This window comes from Neodiprion pinetum, chromosome 5 (assembly GCF_021155775.2).
Source record: "Neodiprion pinetum isolate iyNeoPine1 chromosome 5, iyNeoPine1.2, whole genome shotgun sequence".
Lineage (NCBI taxonomy): Eukaryota > Metazoa > Arthropoda > Insecta > Hymenoptera > Diprionidae > Neodiprion > Neodiprion pinetum.
The window spans coordinates 31,428,124-31,453,800 of NC_060236.1; the positions used below are offsets into that span (position 1 = coordinate 31,428,124).

Here is a 25,677-nt window from a genome sequence, read left to right on the forward strand (position 1 = left end):
AGACGACATCCTAACCAACAATCCTCCGCCCTCGTCGAATCGCGAAAGCACGCAGCCGACTAAGGGTCCGTTACATAACGGGATCGATCGTTGATGTTTAACAACAGGCCAAGAAGACTGCGAGGACCTCGATCGGGAGATAAACAATCTCTAAGGAGTTGGAAAGGACCAATACAACAAGGTTAGGTTAAGTGCTTCCGATACGGTACAGGAGCAAATTACGTCTCCGAAGCTTCGTCCATAAAGTATTCGAACGGCCATAGACCGACGCCTCTCGTCGGCAAAATTGACTCATTGTGTGCTGCCGCGTCACTTGGCACTAAAATCCGCAGTCGCGTGGCGCTAGTAACGGGGAAAACATGACCATGGTTGCGTTCCGATTTTGCTCCTGGCGCTGTCAACCATATTTTATCTCTTTTGCGCTGCAGAGTTTGTAAGTAGCTCTCTCCGTTCTAGAGAGTTTTTAGCGCCGCCAGTTAATTTCGAGACGCATCCTATGACGCGCGAGTAAGTGGCAAAAATCACATTTATTATTGCACTGTGAAAAATTTGTCGAAAATTGATCATCACCTCGGTGAATATACGAAGTATGTACATGTGGGATTAAATTTGAAGGTGTGAATTGCTCTTCGATGGTGCTCTGAGACGATCTTGGAATCGCGGTTTTGAAACTCCATCCTTGTGGTTCGCTTACTTCCGGTTTCCGTGACGTGAAGCTATCTCCTGGCGGGTGGGGACCGTGATCGCAACCTCGGGAACCTTGAACAACGTGAAGTGCGAAGCCGAGCCTGGGTTTCTGCGTATACGCCAGAAGTGTACATATAAATGGCGGCTGACGAAAAATGGTACTTTACGAAGGAACAATTAGCAACAACCCCGAGCAGAAGATGCGGTTTCGACGCAGATAAAGAGCTAAGTTATCGTCAGCAGGCAGCAAATTTTATACAAGATATGGGACAACGGCTTTCTGTGTATCCTTTTTTAACCTTCGCATTTACCTATCTAAAACGACGCACGCGACATTTCCGCGAATCCAGCGTGCCGCCTTATATCATCGTCTATTGAGTCGCTTCCTAGTTATTCAAAAACCTTCTTCATTTCTCCTATTTTCCTTGTCATCGTCTTCCCGTTTCCTGGACCCTCCGCGCGTTTGGCGTCCCAAACTAGTGTGAGTCAACACTTGGGAAAGTTCAATGAGTTCATATCCGTGACTAGTCGAGTCACTGCCAGAGTAAAAATAAGGTAAAGCTTTGTAAACACTGGGATTGTCGTGTTCTATAGTTTAAATTTATCGAACCAGCGATCAAACACTTGCGGAATTCCAGTTTATGGTTTATTACCACTTATCTATTCTCTGCGTTTTAACCTTCTCTGTTTTGTTTTGACTACAAACTAGCTATCTTTGTGCTGCACGTGTTACCTAAGACTGCTGTTATTTTCAAATGTGGTCTGTAAAAATACTTCGTTGTTCGCTAAACTAATCAAGAAAGTCTGTAATTTGCTCTGCGAAAAGTGTTTTTTGTTTTTCAATTTTCATCAAGGTTGTACGTTTTTCAAAACAATTTTTCTAGGACTACATACATCTTCATCGATGATTAGATCATTTTGAAACCATCCCAATTGTCAACAATTATTTTATGATTTCCTATTCCATAAGGTTGTTGTTTTAATAACAACCGTCAATCCTTGTTTGCGTTTGTTATGTAAGTGCAGCACGCTTTAGCAACGGTGTAACGAATAAGTCGTATTCTTTCCATTGCAAGCCACTATTCATGTTTATTACTTGCAACTAGGACGAGGTTTTAATATTATAGATGCGCTTCAACAGGTTTCCTTGCCCTTACCATTGTATTTATTCTTTAGTACCGCATAGCCAGGTTAAAGTTTTACCTACAAAAGTCCTGTTTTCCACATATTTGATCATTCTCGTGCTTTAATTTTTTATCTTATAACTTCGTCGTTGTTCCTTAGTACTTACGATCATTTTTCACATCTCACAGTCTGATGGCTATGCGTCTTGTAGCAGTTTAAATAAGCAACCTCCTTATATTCTGCACAATTGGAATTAATATTTTTCGCATAGAGTAAGTAAAAAGTTCAATGGTACTTGAAAAACGATTTTCCTTAACTCAACAACTCGCATATGGGATTGCGACAAACAGATCGCAGCTATGCATAAACACAGCAATAGTCTACATGCATCGGTTCTACGTGTTCCACTCGCTAGCGCAGTTCCACAGGAACGCAATAGCGGTAGCAGCCCTATTTTTGGCTGCCAAGGTAGAAGAGCAGCCGCGGAAATTGGAAGTCGTTATAAAGGTCGCATACTTCTGCCTCCACAGGGAGCAGCCTGCGCTGGACACAAAGTCAGAAGTTAGTCTTTGATCGCCTCCCATCATCTGCCGACCACGTAAATACCTCTACTTTGAAACACTGCGTTTCTTATTGCAGCAATACCTCGAACAGGCCCAAGATCTAGTTTTCAATGAGAACGTGCTGCTCCAAACCCTCGGGTTCAATGTTGCCATCGATCATCCGCATACGCATGTCGTCAGGTGCTGCCAGTTAGTCAAAGGTAACTTTTCACTGCCACAAACTTTGCAGATTAATTACTTGCAGGTGATAATTAACCTGTAAAGCATTTTCTAAATTATTATAATATCATTTTCAGCGAGCAAGGACTTGGCGCAGACTTCCTACTTCATGGCATCAAACAGGTGGCTAATGATTTATTCGTACTTTACCTCGATATAAGACGAATATAAATTATCTTTTCGTAATAAGGCCTCTCGGGCGGCGGCTCAACGGCGCAACATTCTGACCTTGGTCTTATTGCTCATTAACGATTGGAGATTTGATTTTTTAAACAATTTTTTAATTTCATATTGATTCTTTATCATTAACGATGAGTGATGAATTATTTACAACTGGAAATGATGCTACAACTGATCAATTAGTCAATACCATGTGCTACGGTAACGCGTATTTCAGAATTCCACTCATTAACACCTATTCATATTTCAATTTCAATGTCGACAGTATTATTTGGGGAAGGAACGTTGCGTTGCGGTCGCGTTTATGTCTGATTCTAAAGAAACACTTATGCCCAAAGCGAAGCCCGGTCGCGCTAATTTCGTAAGCTAAGTTGACGATGCGGATTAAACAAGTCGAAGGTAAATTGAAAAAATTTAATTAAAAAATAATTACACACTGTCGACCCCAGTTCATCCACCAAACTCTTTTTGAATCCATTCAAATTTAGTTTTCAGTCCGCCGCACATAATTCCATCCAAAAATCGCTTTGAGCTTCGAGCTTTTCACCCTTGAAGCGGTAGGTTTTTCCAAAGAAGCCTTAGAAAAATCGAACCTGCTCTGTATAACAATCTTTTCACATCGGCTATCACTACGTCCAGTTAGAATCAAGTCTTAAACAGTCTAGACTCATGAAAGACTGACAAATATCAAGTCCTGACAAAGTGCCTAATTTGGACTGTTTGCATTTTTTCTTTTCTTCTTTATAATTTATCAATCGTAGAATAGTTGATATAGTGACAATCCTTCTACGTCATATTCACCCAGTAGAATCGCAGAAAAAACTTAAAGTTTTCTGTTGAGCAATATTTCCAAAGAATTTACTCTCAAGTTATAATCCATTTGTCTAAAACGTACGTTTTCCTTTGCTTTCAGTTTGCACCTGACCACAATGTGTCTTCAGTATAAGCCGACAGTCGTTGCTTGCTTCTGCATTCACCTTGCCTGCAAATGGTCCAATTGGGAGGTAAAGGTCGAACAGCTTTCTGCGGTTTATTAAATGTTTCCCGATTTTTAGTTACAACTGTCAATTCTTCTTTATTGACACGCTTCTGAGTGGCGTATTCACTCCGAATTATTCCATCGTAGATACCGCAAAGCAACGAGGGAAAACATTGGTTTTGGTACGTTGACAGGTCGGTAACATCTGAACTGCTTCAGCAGTTGACTGCAGAGTTTCTTCACATATTCGACAAATGCCCATCGAGGCTCAAAAAGAAAATCATGAGCATATCTGCAAACCAGAGTCCAAACATGAGCCATGCCAGCTTGTCGAATTCACCTTACGTGAGTATCCCAACACACGATCAATCTTTCATGTTTGAAATAGTAGAAACAGCATCAACAGTGCGCTTCAAAATCCCTCCAAAATTTCTTTCCCATGTTTATCTTACATGTGTTGCGTTTTAATACATTTATTATTTATTTTCTCAGGATCTGGAGGCTCGCAAGATTCAGTCTCCGGTCTCCGCCTTGGATGGAGGACCAACTTTCCAGTTAAATAGAACGCATCAGACGGAGCGTTCGGATGACAAGAAAAACACTTCATCTTTGGGAAGACCGCCGGTCGACTACCGCGAGCATAGAGAAAAGAAGGAACGGGAACGTTTGGAGCGTGAAAAGGCTGCCACGACAGTTCAGGGTCACTCTCATCATCACAAACCAGTTCCATCCGGTGCTCAGATTATAGGAAAACACTCTGTGCCCCAGACGGGTCAAAAACCACACGCGCATCACAATCACCACCACCTTAAGCCCGCCACTCAGCCTCCAGCGTCACAGTATCCCTCATCCTCGAGGCATTCTGGATACAGTCAGACCCAGAGAGAATCTAGCCGCGATCCCGCACGGCAAAGAATGCCCAGGGAATATAATTCGAGCAGCGGAACAAGCGGTGGGACAGTTTTTACTCATGGAGGACACGGCGTACCTGTTTCCGAAAATTCCGGGGGGTCAGCTATGATTGATCCCATGTTGGGAAGAAACGACCAGGGAAATACCGGCGAAACCTCCTCGCAGGATAAACAGGGAAGTAACAGCAGCCACGGCGTTCCTCACGCGGTTCACTATTTGACTGACAACAAACACCTTCAGTCTGGCGGCACTGAGAAGCGACAATACGATCCAGCGAGACACAAGCCACCTGATCACAGAAAGGAGGAATCGCAGAAACTGTACAGCAAATATGCCGGGGAAGGTTCCAGAGTCGATAGACAGAAGAAACAGCCGGATATATTGGAACAGAGGTGCGAGGAGGTGAGGAAGCTGATTGAAAAACCTCTGCCGTTATCATTAACGACTCAGAAAAGCAAAGAGGAGTATCCCACAAATATGAGCACCAAGCAGTCGCACCATCACAGTAAAGTGCAAGGCAATCCCGTCGTTGTTTTGAACCAGATGAAGGGGCAGTCGTTTGGGGGGCGGGAAAAATCACCCGGAAACCCGGCGTCGGCAGGCCAACAGATGCTCAGTAAATCGAAGCCCATACAGGGACAGTATTCCGGTCATCACGGCGTTGCTCAGATCATGAAGGAGACCGTCCGAAACGGAAACGCTGGATCACCGGGATCGACAACAACACCAATGCCCCTCAGTATCGACGATATTAAAACAGACAAAAAACCAAGGCCTGAGGAATTGGAACGAATTCCCGCGGTGTATTTGTCCACTCATCAAACACCGCCTGGATCTAAACATCGATCGCTATTCAGCCCTGAGAAATCAGTACCGAATGTAAGAGAGTCGTTGAGTCATTCGCAGAGGGCGAAACCTAAGCAGAAAACACCACCGTCCGCAGCTAGGAACATAAAGCAGGAATCGATTAGTATGAAGCAAGAACCGATCGACCTCGTATCTCCTTTCGCCAGTCCTCCCGGAGCTTTGCATCATCCCGGCGATCATCCGGCTATGTCTTTTAAAAGAGGCGTCAACGAACTCGCTGCCACCTCTTCGTCGCACAAGAGACACAGAGCATCGTCTGTGTGTGAGCCGGAACAACCGCCTAGGGTTAGAGGCGAGGATGCAGGTGGACTCGACGCCGTGAAAAGTCTTGGAAGAATCCCAGAACTGATACAGCCTATCAGAGATAACTCTACTCCGTCGAATGGTAAGAGTGCCTCTGTTGCGAGCGATTTGAAGCCTCCAGAACTCATAAAACCCTTCGAACCAGAACCTCAGGGCGCCACTAGTGCTACGAATACGTCCTCCCTTATTACCCAAGGCTCTGCTATGATTCAGCAGCCACTCTCCAATGGGTACGATCCGTCCAGATTGATTCGGCAAGACTTTAACGAGAAGCGGGAACCCGATCACCCGGAATATTTGCCACCGCTGAAGTCTGCGAGAAGCATAAGCGCTCTGCTCCAAGAAAATACACCGCCGCCGATACCCTCACTGCTTCAACAGCAAATGCAGCAGCAGCAATTACAGCAGCAGCAGCAAATTGATATTCCGTCGATCGAGAGAGTTTCCGAAGCGCCTGCGGGAGCCTCTGCGACGGTGCAAAGTGCTCAAGTACCCGTAACGCAACCTGTCGCAACAGCAGCAGCAGAAGAGAAGAGGTCTGAGCACCACAAAAGTGAAAAGAAGAAGAAGAAGGAAAAGCACAAACACAAGGACAGGGACAAGGGGAAGGAGGAGCGGAAACACAAGCACAAACACAAAGATCGCGAAAAGGAGAAACACCACAGGGACAAAGAGAGGAGTGGGGAAGATCCGTTGACAAATCCGCCCACCTCTGGCTCTACGACTGTACCTATTAAGATCACCATACCGAAAGACAAGATAAACCTCGGTGGCGGCGGGGATGCCAGTTTGACGCACACGCCCTCCGAGGGCTCCAGCCTTAAGATAAAGATACCGAAAGAGCGTCTTAAGGGGGGGGAAAATACCGGAGGTGGTGAAGCTCAGGTCCAGGCGCCTCTCAAAATCAAAATACGGACGGGACCTGGGATTGGGAATAATAGCAACGAGGGGAGGAAACGGGAACGTGATTCCGACGCTGCTAGTCCGACAGGCGGCGTGCCGCCGTCCAAGAAACACTCGCAGGCCGTGACGGGCGGCTCGACGATGATCCTCGCAGCCGGAAACTATCAGCAGCAGCCGCGTCAGCAGGGACTCGGCGAAAGGCAGCAAAATGGCCGGCACTACACGGGGGGAAACACTACCGGAAACAATAAGGTACGTGGAGGCGGGAGGGGCGGACGACAGTTTCCGGCTCGCGGTCATTCGCCATACTTTCGACGGAACAACCCCCATCCGCGTCTCCCCCGTCAACTTCCGCCGCCACCCCTGATGCTCAACGCCAGGGGTGACTACCCACCACCCCTTAACTCTTCGACATCTTGTTCTTTGTCGTCATCCTCATCGTTGTCGTCTTCTCTTGTCGCAGCAAACTCCTTGTCATCCTCCTCCTCTTCATCCTCCTTCTACTTTCCTGGCTATCAACATCAGCAACCGACCACTGTCTACACCCACAATGGATACGTACCTTACGACCCTAACTGCGTTTATATGCATCAATATCAACCTCAGTTTTCCATTTATCCTATTCATCATCCTACAACGGGAAATATTATTCTCACCGCAGAAGGTACTGCCATTGATACGTCTGTTCCGCCTCCCTCCATAGCCGTCAGTCGTCACGATCAAAACAGTCGCGCTACGCCCCCTCCTCTTCCCGATGGTCCACCACCGGAAAATTCCCCTCCACCACCACCACCACCTCCTGAGTAATCGAAACGATCTGAAAGCATGGTCATACTTTGAGGGTGTACTTTATTAGAGGGAATAAAATTTTTTTTAACTTTCCAATTTCAGTTCGTCGGACGGTGTTAGTAGTTTCGAATTTTGGAATTGATCAGGGATGGAAGCAATTTTGTTTGCTAACCATATGTCTTGCAACATTTCGCATGAGTATTTTAGGCATGACTTGAATTACCAAAGAAGCTGTGACTCTTATTGTAATTTGACGTCATGTGTTGTCAGGGAAGCGTCCGAGAATTCAATTGGACTAGTAGGATCAGGAGGGCAGGTGTGAAAGACTGGTAATGTGGTGCAATGAACAACACCACCTTTTATTTACCACTCCTTCAAAAATACTTTTCTTAAGTAAAGGTTTGTTCATATCCTGGATCTTTTCAATTTTGTGTACTTTTTGTGGCATTGACTATCTTAGAATTCACAATGATTTGCTCAAATACTAGAGGAAGTTCACATTAGATACTTTCATCGACGTAACTAAAATTCATGGTTCAAAATTGATGTTTGTTAGTAGAATCGATTCTTGAATATTTCCCTCTATGATAATAAAATATATTTTTTAAACATAGTCGTTTTATATCAGGAATTTCTGTGTGAAATTTTTTCTACATATTTTTTTACACGTTAGGTCAGACAAAGTCAGCGAACAGACAGCTTGATGTTGAACTTAGTCAGTTCAACTTAGTATCTCGATGGCCATGTTAAATTAATTTTGTTGACGATAAACGGAGTGAGAGTAATATACACCTGTCCAGATTATACCTAATCAATTAGGCTCATTTTGAAAATGACACTCAATATTATAGTAGGTATAACTGTGCAGTGCTCAAATTAAAACTAACTTTCATACAAGTATACAGCGATCAAAAAATTTATTTATCTTTTCCACATGTATACTTATGTACATGTGTGTATATAGGGTGATCATTTTTGAATTTCAACTGTCTCATCCCCCAAATTGGCTCCAAATAGGCCGAAAATGACTAACTCGTGCCACGCGCTAGAGAGTTAATTTCCCTATTTTACCCCTATTCAATGCAACAGTAAAGCTACTTAACGGATTTCGATGAATTTTAATATAACGGGGTTCCTTGGACCACTGATTACAAATCTGCACTCGAACTTGCAAACAAGCATTCCAAAAGTCACTTGATACTGCCATATTGGATCTGTTCTTTTGAATTTCAAAATTTCGAGTTTAGATTCGTTATCGGCGATCCAAGAAACCTCCTGATGGTAAATTTCATCAAAATCCGTTTGGCAGATTTACTGTTACCTTGAAAAGGGTTAATTGGGAAGCATAACTTTGGCAACACGGTTTAGAGTTGTGTAAAAAATCTGAAAAAATTACGAAATTAGTTTGATGTGGTTTGGAGGGGGGGGGGACATTCGTAGTTAAGACATTACTTTTTTTTTAAGAACCATCCTAGTGTGTGTGTGTGTGTATATATGGTTTTGTTTAGTCAGAGTTGTGTGAACTCAAAATTTCACGTATATTGAAATTAAGAAGAGAACGGGACATAAAAATGTACTCTAAATTATCGGTTAATTAGGAACGAAATGAGATAGCTCGATTTTGAATAAACCTAGCGTAAAATGGCCTCGAATAGACCAACAAGAGTAGTTTTTTCCCCCCCGCGTTTTATGCGACAAAACTGAGTCGTCGATATAAATATAGCTGATATAGAGATAATTCCAAACTGAAATCTTCAGAGTTGTTACGTATACGTTTATTGTAGGAAAGGAATTAAAATGTCAAGGTTAAAAGACGATGTGCACTGTGATTATTAGTATTGATCGACTTCATTTTGGCAGCATTATAGGTGTTTAGTTTATCGTCATATTATAAATCTAGATAGCATATTTTGTTTTATTCTTTATTTCATGTTATATTATATCATTTTATACAGATTGACTAATCAACCCTGTTATGTTTGATTAACGTGCAATCGCGCGTTGTATGTAGTATTAGTTGTGGTTTTGGTGTTTGTTTTTTCTTTTCTTCTTTTTCTTTTTTCAACCTCTGTATAATTTTTCCATCTTCCTTCCTGTCCAATAGAGAAACTGATCATATGATAACTTTGCATCGATTCTACTAATCTGCCTATAGCGTCACAATTACTTAACCTTGTTGTCACATTTGTGTTCTTATTATTCAGCAAGATAGAGACTAGAAATGCGCAAACAAGTCAACGCATAATCACACACACACACACACACACACACACACACATATAATTATATTTTACAACTTGTTAAACTCATTGTCTGTTTGAGGGACGGTAAATTTTACAATCATGTTATCGCTAGTTTCGAATAGCTATATATTTATTACGTTGTATTCTACATTACTGTTATTATTATATATTATTATAAAGCACACGTTGAGTTGTGTTTGTATGGTGATGCTTAAAATGCAAGGTGGTTGATGGGGTAAACGTAGTAAGAACAAAAAAGAAAAACCAATTACACTCACTTCTTTGTTATAAAATTTGTAAATAACTTTATTGAAACTCCTCTGCAATGGCAGCACAAAAATTTTGTGTAGAGAAATATAAATATGTGTAATTATGATTTTTTTTTTTTTTTTTTTTTCTTGCGGTACAGTGACATTCAGAGTGTTTTGATCAGTTTGAGAAAAACGAAAAAGAATACAATATAATTTTAATTCCTAATCGTTGTGTCAAAACTTTATCGAAAATACTGAAATGCACTTTCTTTATAGTGTGAAAAGGGATAAAATGACAAATGTTCAATGATCGAGGTACCCAAAATACTGTATTAACACACCCTATTCGTTACAATACAGTTATTGAAAATATTTTATTGCATATCTGCATTCGTTTATTTTTTCATTTATTTTATATTGCTTTTAATTTCTATCAGTTTTGGTTTTTTTTTTTTTTTTTTTTCTTTCTCTTCAAATTTATATTCCATCTTCTATTATTACATACGTATAATATGATCTCTGGTATAATTATCAGCTACGAACTAAAACCTCGCTACTCTTCTCTACTTTCGTTCTTCCTTTCATTTATAATTATATTTTTTAAATTATATAAGCTTACTACTTTGAGGCGCGTTTCGATAATAATCCTTGTATTCCTCCACAGTTCTCTCCCAGTTCAATTTCTATCCATGTGCGTCTTAATAAAGTTTCGTTTTAGCATTTCGAATAAAAATTATCTCACATCATTAAATCGAGTTGAGAATAATGAAATGTAGGAGCTGTTCAGCAAAGCTTGTTTAGTAACTTTATTTTGTACACTTAGTTATGTAGCCGTAGTCGTAGTTATAGTTGTAAATTGTAGACATAGTTTTCAGATTGGTATCAGTAGTTGATTCATAGAAACGTAATATGTCGAAGGATCGTAACCACTGAAAATTCGGGTTTTTAAAATTTTTCTTACATACTTTTCTGACCGATGGAGAACACTAGGTGAAATAAATATTTATTATATCAACGTATTGAAGAAATACGATTATATATTCAACCCTTGTCGTTCTCACCTAACATTGTTCGTAAAAACTTCATACATATTCTATCAAAGTTATTATTATACCAATATTTAATCTCTACGATCGTTTCCTTCGTAATATTTATATTTTTGTTGTATGAAAATGTAAATCAAAAATTAATATCGGTAATATGAACTGATGTATGCTTGTGAAAATAGAAAATTGAAACCCTATTATATATACCTTTGTGTATGTGAAAGTAATCGATTATTAGTTAGCTTCGAATTTTGACGAGAAAGTATAGCCTATGCACGTCTGACAATAAATTTATAACGATCGAGTATCGTGTGTGTGTCGGTAAAGTAATTTCTTGATAACAATAATAATTATAAATACTACTATTATTATTATTACTCTGAAAACTATACGAAATATACATATAAATAAATTTTTTTCTGTATAAACACGTAGTTTTAAGAGAATATCTAGATATATTTCTATATACAAAAGGACAAAATAATTGCTATGGTTTCTGTACCGTTTGAAAAAGATAAGTAAACAGTTGAAAGAATTTTGTTTCAAGAAGGTGGTCTAAGCGTTGAAAAAGAGTGTTGGAGAAAAAAAATTTTTAAATCGGAACGGTTGTCAAATATTTATATTTCTACTAGGTAGCTATGGTGTAATGGCTGTTAAAAATAGAACTTGAATTTGGAGTATATTGCAAATATATACATGTGTATTTATATATACATATATATATATATATATGTATATACATATGTGCATAAATATTTTTTTAATCTAAAAGACATTAGTGATGTTACATAGATTTAAAGAGATCCGATAAGTTAGTTTTGTTAATGTAAGGTTTAAAAGTTGACGTAAAAATTGAACCTCGATTACTCTAAAATACATTAATTAATTATGTAACGAGGAAAGAATAATGTTCATGAGATATAATGTATCCGTTTTCATCGTCGTTGCCTTTGTTGTTGTATCGGCGTGCCATGTACAAAGCATGTGTATTTTTGTAAAGTACATAATACTGTAACTTATCTATCTAATATCCATCTGGATAATTCAACAATTAATACACGATACTGAATACTATGTAGATAAACCGAATACAAAATTGAACGTTATCGCTGGTAAAAATTATGAAATACAAACACTATTACTTGGCTTGAAGAGAAAGGAAAAGTTGAAGAGAGGGGGAGGAAGTTTTGTTTTGTTTTTTTTTTCCCAGTTCATTTCTTTTTTTCAAAACACATTTCCTGTTCCTTCTTTTTCTTTTTCTTCGTGTTTCTTGAAAACAATTATTACATACTGCATATGTTTGTGTGAGAGCGCGTGTGACATACACGGTGCGGTCAAAAAAAAAAAAAAAATGCTTAGTGAATAAACGATCTATTGAAAACGAATACCTTAGTAATTATTTTGTCTTTTTAACAACACCACAACAAAACAATCATAATAATATTAATAATAATAATAATAATAATAGTAGTACTAGTAGTTAGTAGTAGTTAGTAGTAGCGGTAGTAGCAGTGGTAGTAGTACTGGTAGTAGTAGTAATAGTAGTAGTAGTAGTAGTAGTAGTAGTAGTAGTAGTAGTAGTAGTAGTAGTGGTAGTAGTAGAAATAGTTGTGATGTTAGTAAATTACACCTTGTTGGAAAAACGCGGCAATTTTGCGTTCATTACCGTAGATGTGTATCCGTGTACTAACTTCCCTTCTTTCGTACTCACTCTTTGTGCGGCCTTCTTTGTCTATTGCATATATTTTCCTTATCTCTTTTCTGTATTAATCTTATGTAGCAGTATCTTTTATTATCAATTTCAATTTGTCTGTTTCTTTTGCATTTAATAATGCGCTATTATCGCATCCTCTAATAAATCCCGATCTCTTTTTCCACCTCACAACTATCGTATTGCGCGTTGAATGTAGTTCGTTAGGTTGGATGCCTGTCTTTTAAACAGTTTTCTTTACATTCCGTACTTGCGTCTTTTGTACGAACATCTTTTGCTTTTTTTTTTTTTTCTTTCATGATAGTCTCGCTGTTTGCAGATTTTTTTCATTTCGACATTTAATTGGCAGCAGTATTTTGATTATATGATATTTATATATATATATATCATATGTTAGATGTGCGACAACTAATTATCAATTAATGTAGGCATCCTGTGTCATTAATAGAACATACAACCAACGATAACTTTTATTTCCACAAAATGATTGTCAACCGTTATCGTTTGCCAGGAACTAAATATCGTCGCTACGAACTACAGTTTAAATAATAATAAATATTTACCATTCTCATTTTTTCTACCGTCGAAAGAAAATTTACTCCGTAATATGTATCGACTTTGTGTAGGGTAGATCTTTTTCCCAGACAACAAACCCGTATTTTCATTTAATTATTATATAAGAATGTTATAGCAAAATAATGTAGCTCATGAATTGATAATCTTGAATATTATTGAGCGGAAAAAATTTGAACACTTAATCATCAATGTTCAAAGTAACCATTTACTTTCATTGTAATTGTTTTCTTTATTTCCATTTCCTCATCTCTGTGCTTTTGGTAGTATTAACGTGATAAATATGTTTCAGGAAAAGCATTCGTCGTCCTCCTCCTCGTCTTCCTACTACAAGACTTCGAGCAAGTCCTCTACGCAGCACTCGTCCCATCCGACGTAGTAGCAACGATTTATACAAATGTTTATATAGCTAATTTTCATCTCTGCCTATATTTCTTATCTTACACACACACACATTCACACACAAACACACATACGCACTTTCTCTCTCTTTCCCTCTCAGATTCACTGTCATAAAAGAAGCCGTAGATGAAAAGAGAAAAAAAGAAAAAAAAAAGAAAAAAAACCTCTGCAAATAAAAAGTAAATCATAATAATAACAATAACAAGAATTAATTATATAAATAATCAAGTAACAGTAATAATATTAATAATAATGATAAGGAACGTGCGTTCTTTGTATTTGTTATAGGTAAACTATGTATTATAATATTAATAACAATCCTGTATTCATATGATTGATTGGATCGAAAGTTTATCATTGCAATCAGCATTGATGATTGAGTGGTAGCAATAGTAGTAAAAGTAACAACAACAACAACAACAACAACATTTATAATAATCTATTAAATATTATCATAAGTTTAATACGTGTTTTTTAATTTATAGACTTTTTTATATTGGACTAAATAATAATAATTATTATTATTATAATAGTAATAATAATGACAACAACAATAACAACAATAATTTAATACATAGTGTTGACACGACAATTGTTGCGTGTACAGATGTGGCTCCATATGAATAACAAAATGGAAAAAATATGTCATCAACCAAAGATGTTAACTGGACAAAGCATAAGAACAGGAAAGGAGAAAGAGCAAAAGCAAGAAAATATAAACAAAAACTACAACACAACATCTACCTATCTATTACCGTAATAATATTCTATGCATATAAACATATTCTATATATATATGTGTGTGGGTTTATATATTTAGAAATCTAGTATTGAATCTTCATATAATTAAGAAACGAATAATAATAATAATGGTTGTTTTGTTGTTATTATTATTATTATAATTATACTTACTCAGGTAATAATAGAGATACATCTGTAGGTAGTAGATTTTGCTAGCGTTTAGATAACAACTAATCGATTTAAATTTTTTTTTTTTTTCGTCATTTTCTTCTCTAATCGTTGCATCGTGTCGGAAGAGAGAGACTGAGTTCATTTTCAATCACTAACAATATACCGACGTCATTGAGGCTAGGTTTCAACGGTTAACTGCATATACCTGAATATAAGTAAAATGTAGTCTGACTGCGTACTTTTTTTGTTTGTTTTTTTTCCGCAATTTTTTTTCGTCATCTATTCTTCTGCATCACGGTGACTTTGATCGCAGGCTGTTTTTTCACGATTTCTCTAATCATTTGTCAATGTAACATAATAATTATGGGAACAGATTAGTGAAACTTTAATGCTGTTGTTGTTGTTGTTGTTGTTGTTGTTGTTGTTGTTGTTGTTGTTATTATTATCACTCCTACTGTACAAAATCACGATTCATTATTGGCTTCTGGTCACTGTCGTACGCAAATATATTTCTCGCATTAATCGCATCATTTGATTGGCAGAACGAAAGACAAGAATCTAAAAATAAACGTCATTCAAATAACCTATGCAATCGACAGCAAAAAGAAAAAAAAACAAAAAAAAACAAAACAACAAAATAAAAAAAAACGAGATTGTTAATTTGTAATCTACTATTAACGCACCAATTGTCAACTGCCGCCTAAAAGGTGAATGAAACATTTCTTTTATCAAAGATTCATACATAGGCTGGAACTGGAATTAGTTGGGAACTGTTTTCGATCACCTTTGGCTATTATTTGTTGCTTTTTCATTATATTGCTTCTTTCTAGTTTACTTCTTCTCTTGTATCATACTTTTGACGACCGTCCCTATCTTGATAATCAATATCATACATATACATGGTACGTGGCACATACACATGCCTTCTATCTATTATACTTCAATAATTTAAACTCCATCGATCATGATTATTATAATTATTATTCTTTATTTTCTAAACACCTTATTATGTATACGTACATTATCGTTGAAGGGGGCGGGAAGGAGAATATATTAAGGTGTATACAAAAATCGCAAACTGCGTGTGGCAAGTTTGATTTCACATAGGAAAAAAAAAAAAAATAGGTGTCTGTGTAAAATTTATTTATTTTTCTTAATTGAATGTAACAGCAAAGATTTTTTTATTATTATTATAACATCTCTTAGAAAAATGATGCATAGTTATCCAACTTCAGTTATATATATAGGTATATATATGTATATGTATATCTCACATATATATATTATATAGTAACATATATTCAATAGTTTTTGTCGTTGTATGACAATGCCTTTATATCCTATATAGTAATATTATTATTATCATTATTATTATAGTTAGTTTATTACGTGTACCTAAGCCGTGTCACGATTGTAGATAAAAACATTTACACAACATAAGTAAGAATAATAATAACAATAGTAACACCAACAAAAAATAACGTAACGATAGCTTATCCTTGGAAACAGATTTCCTCGATGTTAAACTCAATTATATACTTATCTACAGTTATTGTATTATAAATATCACTTACAACAGCCGCCACCACTGCCGCTTAACTTTAATACTGAGAAAAATTATGTAAAACTGCCTAAGAATTATTTTACTAAAAAAAATATTAGTAGTTCTGCATTCATTGATTATTGTTTTGGCATTTGGTGGCAGGCTGGCTGACTCTGGGAAGGTGTGACAGTATATTTTTTTTTTTTTTTTTTTCCTTTCCATTAACGTTTCATCAAAACATCGTTTTCGAATTGTCACAAGGCTAGCCGTCCAGATATACAATTGTAAATATTACTGTCTGGGAATTCGGCGAAATCCTTCAACAAAATGAAACGGTAATAGTAAATTATACTTATAACAATGAATGAATGAATTTGTAGAAGTTAGGATCGACGATTAGAGATTTATAGGAGAATTTGAAAGAAAAAAAAAAAAAGAGGGGGTGACAAAAGAAATAAAAACGGCAAAAAAGCTTGTGGTATGGAGGTACGGTTTAAGAATTAATTATTGTCAAACTTTAAACTCCGATATTGTCCGATAATATTGAAATGATAATGTTGTATAAATACGTTAGAATATTGGATATTAAATAATTGAAATAGAAAATCGTATAAATTATAAACTTAGATTTATTATAACAGTGTTATGTAATAGACGTTTATTCCGTTTCAATTAATTCGTCTGTATACTTTTATATTATTTAACAATTATATTTTCTATAATAGTAATAAGAACGACAACGGTCGCATTTCAAGATGATAATATCGATTAGCCCTTGTTCACATTTCTTATTCGCATCTTGATGGTTTGAAATCTTGTGGATCTTATCATACCTGTGGGTAAAGACAATTTTGCTCTTCTGTTTTTGTTTCATTCTATCAACTTACCTTGGATAATTATTTTTGATCGACATAGTCTTACTCAACTGCATTAAAACGAAACATTGTAAAAGAATTCGAGTTGTGCAATAATTCGAGTCACACTTTAGATTTCTTTTAATATTATTCGAGCTTCAGCTAAGCAATTTTTTTAAACTTTCTAAATTACGGCAAATATTATTCATAACTTTTTTCCCTTCAAAATTACAATATCTTTTTTTCTCATGCTTCAAAATTGCTATTTCAAACTATTCAATTTTTCAAACTAATCATAATCACGCTATATCGATTTAAAGATAACTAATGATGTCGTTGTGGATGCAATAAACTGTCTTGCGTTGACAAGAAGAAAACAAAAAAAATTAAAAATAAAAAATAAATCCAAACGGAAGTAACGTTTTTATACATGCAAAATGAGCAGAGGTTCAAAGAAGAAACTATTCACGGTCGATAGTTCTTTCCATAAGCAGTTATTGTAATAGTATATGAGATTACTTTTTTAGAAAATAAATATTCAATTGTCTTTATATGAATCTACATATATATATATATATATATATATGTATATATTATATACATAAACATGTATACGTTTTCTTTTCGCAATCTTTACTACGTAACGTATACAGAAGCTGGTAGTTTAAAACGATAATGCATACGCGTGCTCTGTAGGGAATAATCAGATGATAAGAAAAAAAGAAATGAAGAAAAAACAATATAAAATTAATCACTCGTTCGGGCAATGTTTTCCAGACGATGATCAACCTTATTGTAATACTTTTATTTTCAGCAAATTATTATTATTATTATTATTATTATTATTTTGTTTCTTGTAAATAGATTTCCACAACCCCTCCCCTTTTACTTGTCTACATAAATACATACATACATGCATACATATACAGATTGATAAATACAAATATTATTAATTATATTACTGATGAATATTGAATACTATCGTCGCTTAGTATAACTTAGTAAAAGTATAACGAGAAAAAAAAAAAAACAAATCATTAATCGATTAAAGTAATGATACCGAACTGTAAATAAAATTATTTTGTATGCCAAAATATACCAAATGAATATGACTATCACTTCACATGCGCGTGTGTATATATACATACACACACACACACACACACATGTAGCTGTGTGCACGTATAATACATGTATTGTATGGGATGGTTAAGCCCTTTACTCTAAAGCTTCTCGCACTATCATCATAGGTATCGTATCATAATACATATATTATGAAGAAAATATCGTTTGATTTAGATAAAATTGTGAAAAATTATCCATCGTTCACACTACGTGATTATAGCTGCTTTTTTTTTGGCAAAATATAACATTTGACAAAATTGTCGCTTGATGAACGAGAAAATTTTATTTTTTCAAACAATTCGTTTTCTACTCACCTCTTTGATTACTTTTTTTTTCTCTCATTCTCCTTTTCGAATGCGAGGAAGTGAGTATTAAGTTTTCTTCGATTTCAAGACCTAATTTCCTGCGAGTAGCTGAGATATGAATAACTGTATGAAATATTACCAAGTGATCACATCTGTTATAATAATTATGGAAATTATGGATTTCAAATCAAAGGACAGTTTTTTTTTTCGTTCATATATAATCATTTTGAAAAGAAATTTTAATGAATCTTAGAGGTGAGAATCCAGTGGTTAGATAAGTAGAACACGAACACCTCATTATCTACCCTTCAATAAATGCATTCATACATTCTTTAAAATTTTTACCATTCATACCTTGGAGTTTTTTTTTTTTTTTATTTACATGATTTATGGACAAAATATTTCTTGGATAAGAATCTTTTTCACAGATATCCATTTCGTTTAGATTGAAAAAACTGTAAAAGCGTTAGATGTTTAAAAGATTGAATTCGAATACAATTATGTGATACATTAAGTAATTATTATTTTTATGATCGTGTTTACTACATGGTCACTTTATGAAAAAGATGTTTTTTTTTTTTTTTAAGGTCAATTTAGTTTCAACTGTAACTGAAATTACATTTGATTTAGATTTGCTTTGCCTCCGTTTGAGTATGTTAAACATGTAACGTACAATGTACAATCATAAATGTAAATTATTACTTATTATGACATGCTGTTGAGAAATAAAGTAAAAACTGAAAAAAAGAAAAACACAACTGGTACATATAGTTTGGTCCTGTACGATTTCAGTTAACTGCCTGTATTAATCAGAGACCCATAAGACTGAATAACTTCTATCGCTGTGGAAAATCAATATTGAAATAAGAACTAGTACATTTAAATCGACATTCGAAGATACTTTTTTTGAAAGAATAAAGTTAGCGTTTCAGAGATACAACTGTCGCCTATAAAAGATTTGATATATTCAGGTAAATATAAACACCACACGTGCGTATATTTGATTGAGATGAATTTTTCCGTTGTATTATTGCTGCGTGAATATTTCTTGTGAGGAAACGAACGCTCAACTTTTGAATTTTACAATGACGACGGTATGTTACCAAAATTTTGTACGTGATAATTGTTGGTTCTGAAGAACTTTTTTTATCGGCGTGGTCAGTTACTTGGTCGATAATACGTGAAACTGCTAATACCCCCAGACCCGCCAAACTGTATGGTCTTTGTATATCTTTGACATACTCTATGCTTGAAATTTCGAGAAAGTACACGAGACAGTTAAACACCACAGAGCCCTACAGATTGTGATGAAAATCTGGAAAGGAGGTACGATCTAGGTTGTTCCAGAAACCACGGAGCTCTGAGTCTGTAAGCCTGAGACGATCAGCACTGGACTTGAATGTCAAGAGGGTTAAAAAATATTTTCTGATCAATCAGTCGGCACATTTTTGAACCAATAAACCATTTTAGGACCTGATATTAATTCAACATATTTTGCCTGGTACGTATGTAAATTGAATTTTCGAATTCTGCAACTAATCGTAATTAAAATTTTAAGCTGCTAACATTGCACATTTTTGAAGCAACATAATTGAATGCATACTTCCCAATAACTTTTCTGAAATAATTAAATATTTTATCGTACAATATCTCAAGATCACGCTTCCTGTTTAACCTTAGAGACGTGGTAAACCATTACCAAGAAAGTAACACCGGTGGAAATCTGAAATCTTAACCCAGTTTCCGTACGGATTGTATCGATCATGGCCAAGTGGGGCGAAGGAGACCCTCGGTGGATTGTCGAAGAGAGACCAGATGCAACGAACGTCAACAATTGGCACTGGTATTGACACTTAATCCTGCCTTTTATTTATTTTGTTGAGTTTACAGAATAGTGGAATTTGTAGTTATGAAATCTACTGAAGTCCAAATCAATTGACAATACTGTTTTTCGAGATAACATTCATTAATTTATTCTTTTAGGACCGAGAAAAATGCCTGTCAATGGTCGCAGGATAAGTTAAAGGAATTATTTGTCAACCTAGTTATTCAAGGAGATAGTGGTATGCAATTATCTGTAAATAAAGTTGCTCATCTTACCGATTCATTTTCAACGATGCACTCATTACACCCCTTACACTTTTGCAGTGAAATGCAAGGTGACAGAGTTTGAAAAATGTGAAGGAGAAGCTGTTGCCAACAATAGGAAAGGGAAATTAATATTTTTCTATGAATGGAATTTAGTACTCAAATGGGTACTTGAAGACAGTGGAGAAGAAACTATTGCCGGAAAGATAAATATACCAAATTTGTCTGAAGAAAATGACGTCTCAGAAGTCGATGTAAGTCTTTTCGAAATTATGTAACGAATAGTGCTAGAGACTTGATTCTGATATCACTATTATTGAATCTCATAGATTCAAATAGCAGATTGTTGATTAACTTCGACTGAAACTCATGAAATTTAGTATTCTTGGTCTAAAAGTGTGAACCTTGACTCGGATATAACCCAATGACGATGATTTTTGAAGTAGTGTATTTTTTCCACTTGCAGATTGAAATTACTCTAAAAGATAGTACAGACAAAGGGGAAGCAGTAAAACATTTTCTACATACCAAAGGAAAGGATACAATTAGAGAAAAATTAGTTCAATATGTATTATCGCTGAAAGAAGGTAACAATTTTGAATTTACTGTGAAAGATGGTGAATATTCTTTCATTTCTTGAATGACGATAATTGATCCTGGGAGTTCAAGCTTTTACTTTCAGTTGAAGTAGCCATTCCTATATATTTTCTGTTCAATTTTCCAATTCACACTATTTTCTTGCTTTTATTTCTGACAGTTGTTGCCATAATGGTTATTGTAATACTCTATTCTTATAATTCATTGTTGGGCTTTTTTTCGCAGAGTTCAGCAAAGGCATGATATTGCCGAAGAAAGAAAGCATGAACGAAAAAATATCCAACATGACGTCTGGGTTTGATGCTAAGGTCAGATTTACTTTTTGCATACTTCAACTCTATATTCACACTTGAGACGAGCTGGTTATTATTATAAATAAAATCGAAAGCATCTGTTGGCAGTTTTCTTTTACAGTATAAAATCGCAAACCAAAGCCATATGTACACTTTTCATTGCCGTAATCGTCTGGTAACATCCATAATTGGTGAGGCTGCATCATTAATTCATTTTTATGAATCATTACTTTTACAGATGCATATGAATACTGTTGTCGAATCGAATAGTCAAAAACTTGGTTATAAAATAACAACAACAACCGTGAAGCAGCAACAAAAATTCCAGTGCCGAGCAGAGGAGTTCTACAACATGTTCACGTCTACTGAGGTGTGATCATACATTTCATTAGCCAACTATTTTAGCCAATTAATCAAATTACCGACTTCGGTATGATCCTTGGTCATAGTTTAAGATCAAACATTTCGTATGCACACCGCAACCGTATTGAGTGTTTTTCTTTTTGATTACTACTTTGTTTTGATTTTTTAACTTGTGTAGATGGTTCAAGCTTTCACAAAAGGCCCGGTGAAACTGGATGCGAAAAAGAATGGAAAATTCGAATTGTTTGGCGGAAATATACATGGGGAATTCGTTGAATTATCGCCGTCTAAGATAGTACAAAGCTGGCGATGCAAACAGTGGCCTGCTGAGCACTATAGCAAAGTGACACTTGAAATAAATGAGAAAAATGACCATACCGAAGTCAAATTAACTCAAACTGGCGTACCATCAAAGTAAGTGTCCTTGATATCCCACATTTCTCTCTGCGCATTGTTTTTCTGGATTGTTTGCTATTCTACCCTTCATTGGTTGATTGAACCTTATTCAATTGACCGTATTTTAGTCTAATGGTTTCGTGTTCTTATTTGTTGGTTTGATTTCGTTTTCAGTGAAGCAGACACCACGAAGGAGAATTGGGAGAGGTACTACTGGGATGCTATCAAGAGGACGTTCGGATTTGGTTACTTTATGTGATTCGTAGTCGCATGTACATTATTTTGTGACTAATAATATTTATTTCCATCAGTTCCATCGCGATACAATTAAGCATATAAATTCCGTAAGCCTGTCAGTGCTTCGATTTATTTCATGTAAATTTAACCCGCTTTCACGCGAGTGCTCGGTATTGTAATTTATAATGTACAACAATATCTCCACATCAAGCATATTTGTAATAACGTAGCTTTACAGTTTTTTGTTATATGATTATTATACATGACTAGAATAATAGAAACAGAACGACCGTCGGTAGAAAACTTTTCAACCTGGAAAATCGCATGGATATTAGATAAACTGAATTCCTTTACAGTTTACAGACTGATTTGTATTATTTGCTATCGCCCATTGTTAAAGACTTCTTATTCATTCACAAAGAAGTTTATCATCAGGGATGTCCTCAAGCTAATTTAAATTTGGGAAACTCTGGAAACATCATCAACTGCTGGGGCAGTTTGCTGACTAAATTCCGTATTCTTTATCACAGCGAATGAAGACCTGTCGCAGTCGTTTATATCCATAAAATTACGTCTCGATAGGATCCAAATAATTTGATACTGACGTTTTTAAAAATTCGTTTAAACTTGGCAAACAAAAAGGCGTAATAGTTGTTATCTTTCCGTTCATGAGGCGGAAATTAAGTTGAACACAAAATTGGTTCATACGAGCCTTTGATAGACTGATTGCATCCTCGGGAATACAAACGCAACACGTGGAACATCATGGGATCAATAGCTGAGAAAATACAAACACAATTTTCCGTTTGTCCTCTGTCACTTTTAACACGTTGCTCGCAGTAACTGATCCATCCGCGCAACCGTCTTTTTCCGGAAAATTACGTCAAAATCTAGAAAAATTTCAACTGAAAAAATCGAAAGAACTAGCTTAGCTGTTTTTCGTCCAAAATTCAAAGGGATTTGCCTTACTTATTTTTTGGGCAAAAAATTTTTTGTCTCAGATTCGACTTGTATGACCCTTTCTCGACTAGTTGTATACCCAGGAACTCAGAAAACGGGCCAAAAAGTGCGTAGCACCAACAGCAGAGAAGTTAGGAAGGAAAAACCAGCAGCAGAGAAATTGCTAAAAATCATTCAATAGTTTTTTTGCTGTAACTTTTGATCCTTCGATCGCAGCGTACTGGGACTGCGCCCAATCGATTTCTCTCGCAAAATTACGTCGGAATAGTGCATGAAAGAATTTATTCCAGCACTTTTCAAAATCGCGAAAATTTTCGCCAAAAATGCAAAGGGGTTAGCCTTACTTTTTTTTCATTTTTGGAGCCGAATATTTTTGGTCTCAGATTCGATTTTTATGACCCTTTCTAATTGGACTAATTGGACCCCAAGGATTGCAAAAAAGGTATTCAGCGCATCGTCGGACCAGCAACTGACAAGATACGAAGAAAATACGGAGAAATTGACGTAGTTATTATTCATTTTATTCCAGGTGACGTGAAACAGTAACAATACAATACTATATTATACACCTCGTAGCCTGCAGAGGTGCATTGCACCTGTACGCAGGCCGGAACTTAAACTGCGCTTACAAACTACAATAATAATTATCTTTAATGCAATGTACATCACAGTTTTTTTGTCTTATGTAGCAGTCAGTCTTCTTATGTATTATTCATCCGTCGCATTACATTTTTTTTGTCCTGAACTCCAATACTATTGGAAATATTGTACTAATTATATCACTCAGAATGATATTATAATATTAGTGGTATAATATATCATCATTAGTATTATTATTATTATTATTCAAATTTTTAGGCCCTGAAGCCGAAGCTCCCTAAGGGCCTTACATAAGCAAAATACATAATTTTTTAATGCAAGCAGAAATAATGATTAACAACTAGAACGAAATAATAATTCAAACGCTACATAACTAACACTATATAGTAATATGCTATTATCTCAACATTTTTATAAAGCATGAAAAGTTCACTAAAGTCAGTTTCAAAGTAATTAACCCGTTGAGGACACACATCGAAAAAATAACGTTGAGGACACACGGGGTCCAGCGCACCCCACGCAGAAAAACAGTTCTCATTTGTGTTTTACGCTATGTATCGACTTAAAACCAGTGCGAAACTTTAATTTTATTCCATTAGACGGCTGGCGATAGTTCGAGGTCGAAGATTATAAGACATCTGTATATATACACACATATATATTTAATTAATAACCATTATTTATTGCTGAAGAAAAAAATTCAATTCATGCATGAATACTTACGTTTACAGAAACAATTTAACATCAATCAACGATAAAAAAAAAATTGAATTTTTTTCAAGATTTTGCCACAGTAAGGCCACACGGGGTCTACAGAACCCCAAAAAAAAAACACGTGCGCACTAATATGTCTCTGCAGGATGACTAATGCCAAAGAGACCTTCGTAACGTGTCAAAACTTGTTGTGGAGACTTCAAACAACAACAGATGGTGCTATATATCTAATTCCTAAGGGTCTTTGTAGATTTAAAATTGCATTGAAATTTGTCTGGGGTCCGTTGGACCCCATGTGTCCTCAACGGGTTAAGCAAAGCAGCATTTAGGGGCCGGTATACTACCGAAAATAAAATTTTATTATAATGTATTAATATAAGATATTATAATTATACTCTTCGGAAACTTGATAAAGTAGTTAGTATACACTGACGCCTGAACACTTGTACTAGAACTATTTAGGGCATATCGAATAAACTGAAACTGAAATTTCGTAGCTATGTGTTTGTGATTTTTCCTTTCCATCTGCTTAAAAACACTGTGAAAATTTGAAGTTTTTCAGCGGTGAGTTTTCAATTGTTGCTCGCAGCATGTGAAGACAGTGCGCAATGGATTCCTCTCAAAAAAATAAATTCAATACACTGCGTCAAAGACTTGATTTCAATATGTTTCAAAGTTGGCCTAATTTGGACTGAAAAAATTCAAAGGGGTTACTCATATTTTGGCCGCATATTTTTGGTCTCAGATTCGATTTGTACGACCCTTTCCTGACTAATTGGACCCCCAGGAACTCAGAAAACGCAGCGAAAAGAGCGTGGAATCAACAGGAGAGAAATTACGAAGGAACAAGCACCTACTGAAAAATGTCGAAAACACAGGTTCTCGTTTTTAGGCTGTAACTTTTGATCCGTTGGTCGCAGCGTATTGGGACTGCACC

The 25,677-nt window shown here is 36.0% G+C and overlaps 2 protein-coding genes across 6 annotated transcripts; both read left to right on the forward strand.

Annotated features, from left to right (window-relative positions):
* The first annotated feature begins 48 nt into the window (after positions 1 to 48).
* Positions 49 to 18,096, forward strand: LOC124220005 (cyclin-T). 5 transcript variants are annotated; one of them, XM_046628323.2, is made up of 9 exons: positions 49 to 181; positions 616 to 971; positions 2,163 to 2,373; positions 2,452 to 2,575; positions 2,672 to 2,717; positions 3,688 to 3,784; positions 3,901 to 4,098; positions 4,246 to 6,990; positions 13,644 to 18,096. In XM_046628323.2, the coding sequence occupies exons 2-9, from the start codon at positions 826 to 828 to the stop codon at positions 13,728 to 13,730; spliced, it is 3,654 nt and encodes a 1,217-aa protein (XP_046484279.1). In that variant the 5' UTR covers positions 49 to 181; positions 616 to 825; the 3' UTR covers positions 13,731 to 18,096. The 5 variants fall into 5 exon arrangements, with proteins under 5 accessions (XP_046484279.1, XP_068992628.1, XP_046484278.1 ...); XM_069136527.1 differs by having other exon boundaries at positions 3,688 to 3,778; XM_046628322.2 differs by having other exon boundaries at positions 140 to 507.
* Positions 18,097 to 19,763: 1,667 nt separating this feature from the next.
* LOC124219321 (activator of 90 kDa heat shock protein ATPase homolog 1) lies at positions 19,764 to 22,830 on the forward strand. The gene is made up of 9 exons (XM_046626704.1): positions 19,764 to 19,993; positions 20,173 to 20,335; positions 20,476 to 20,555; positions 20,641 to 20,834; positions 21,047 to 21,167; positions 21,403 to 21,485; positions 21,709 to 21,840; positions 22,012 to 22,247; positions 22,404 to 22,830. Exons 2-9 carry the CDS (start codon positions 20,256 to 20,258, stop codon positions 22,486 to 22,488), a joined length of 1,011 nt encoding a protein of 336 aa, XP_046482660.1. The 5' UTR covers positions 19,764 to 19,993; positions 20,173 to 20,255; the 3' UTR covers positions 22,489 to 22,830.
* The last annotated feature ends 2,847 nt before the right edge of the window (positions 22,831 to 25,677 follow it).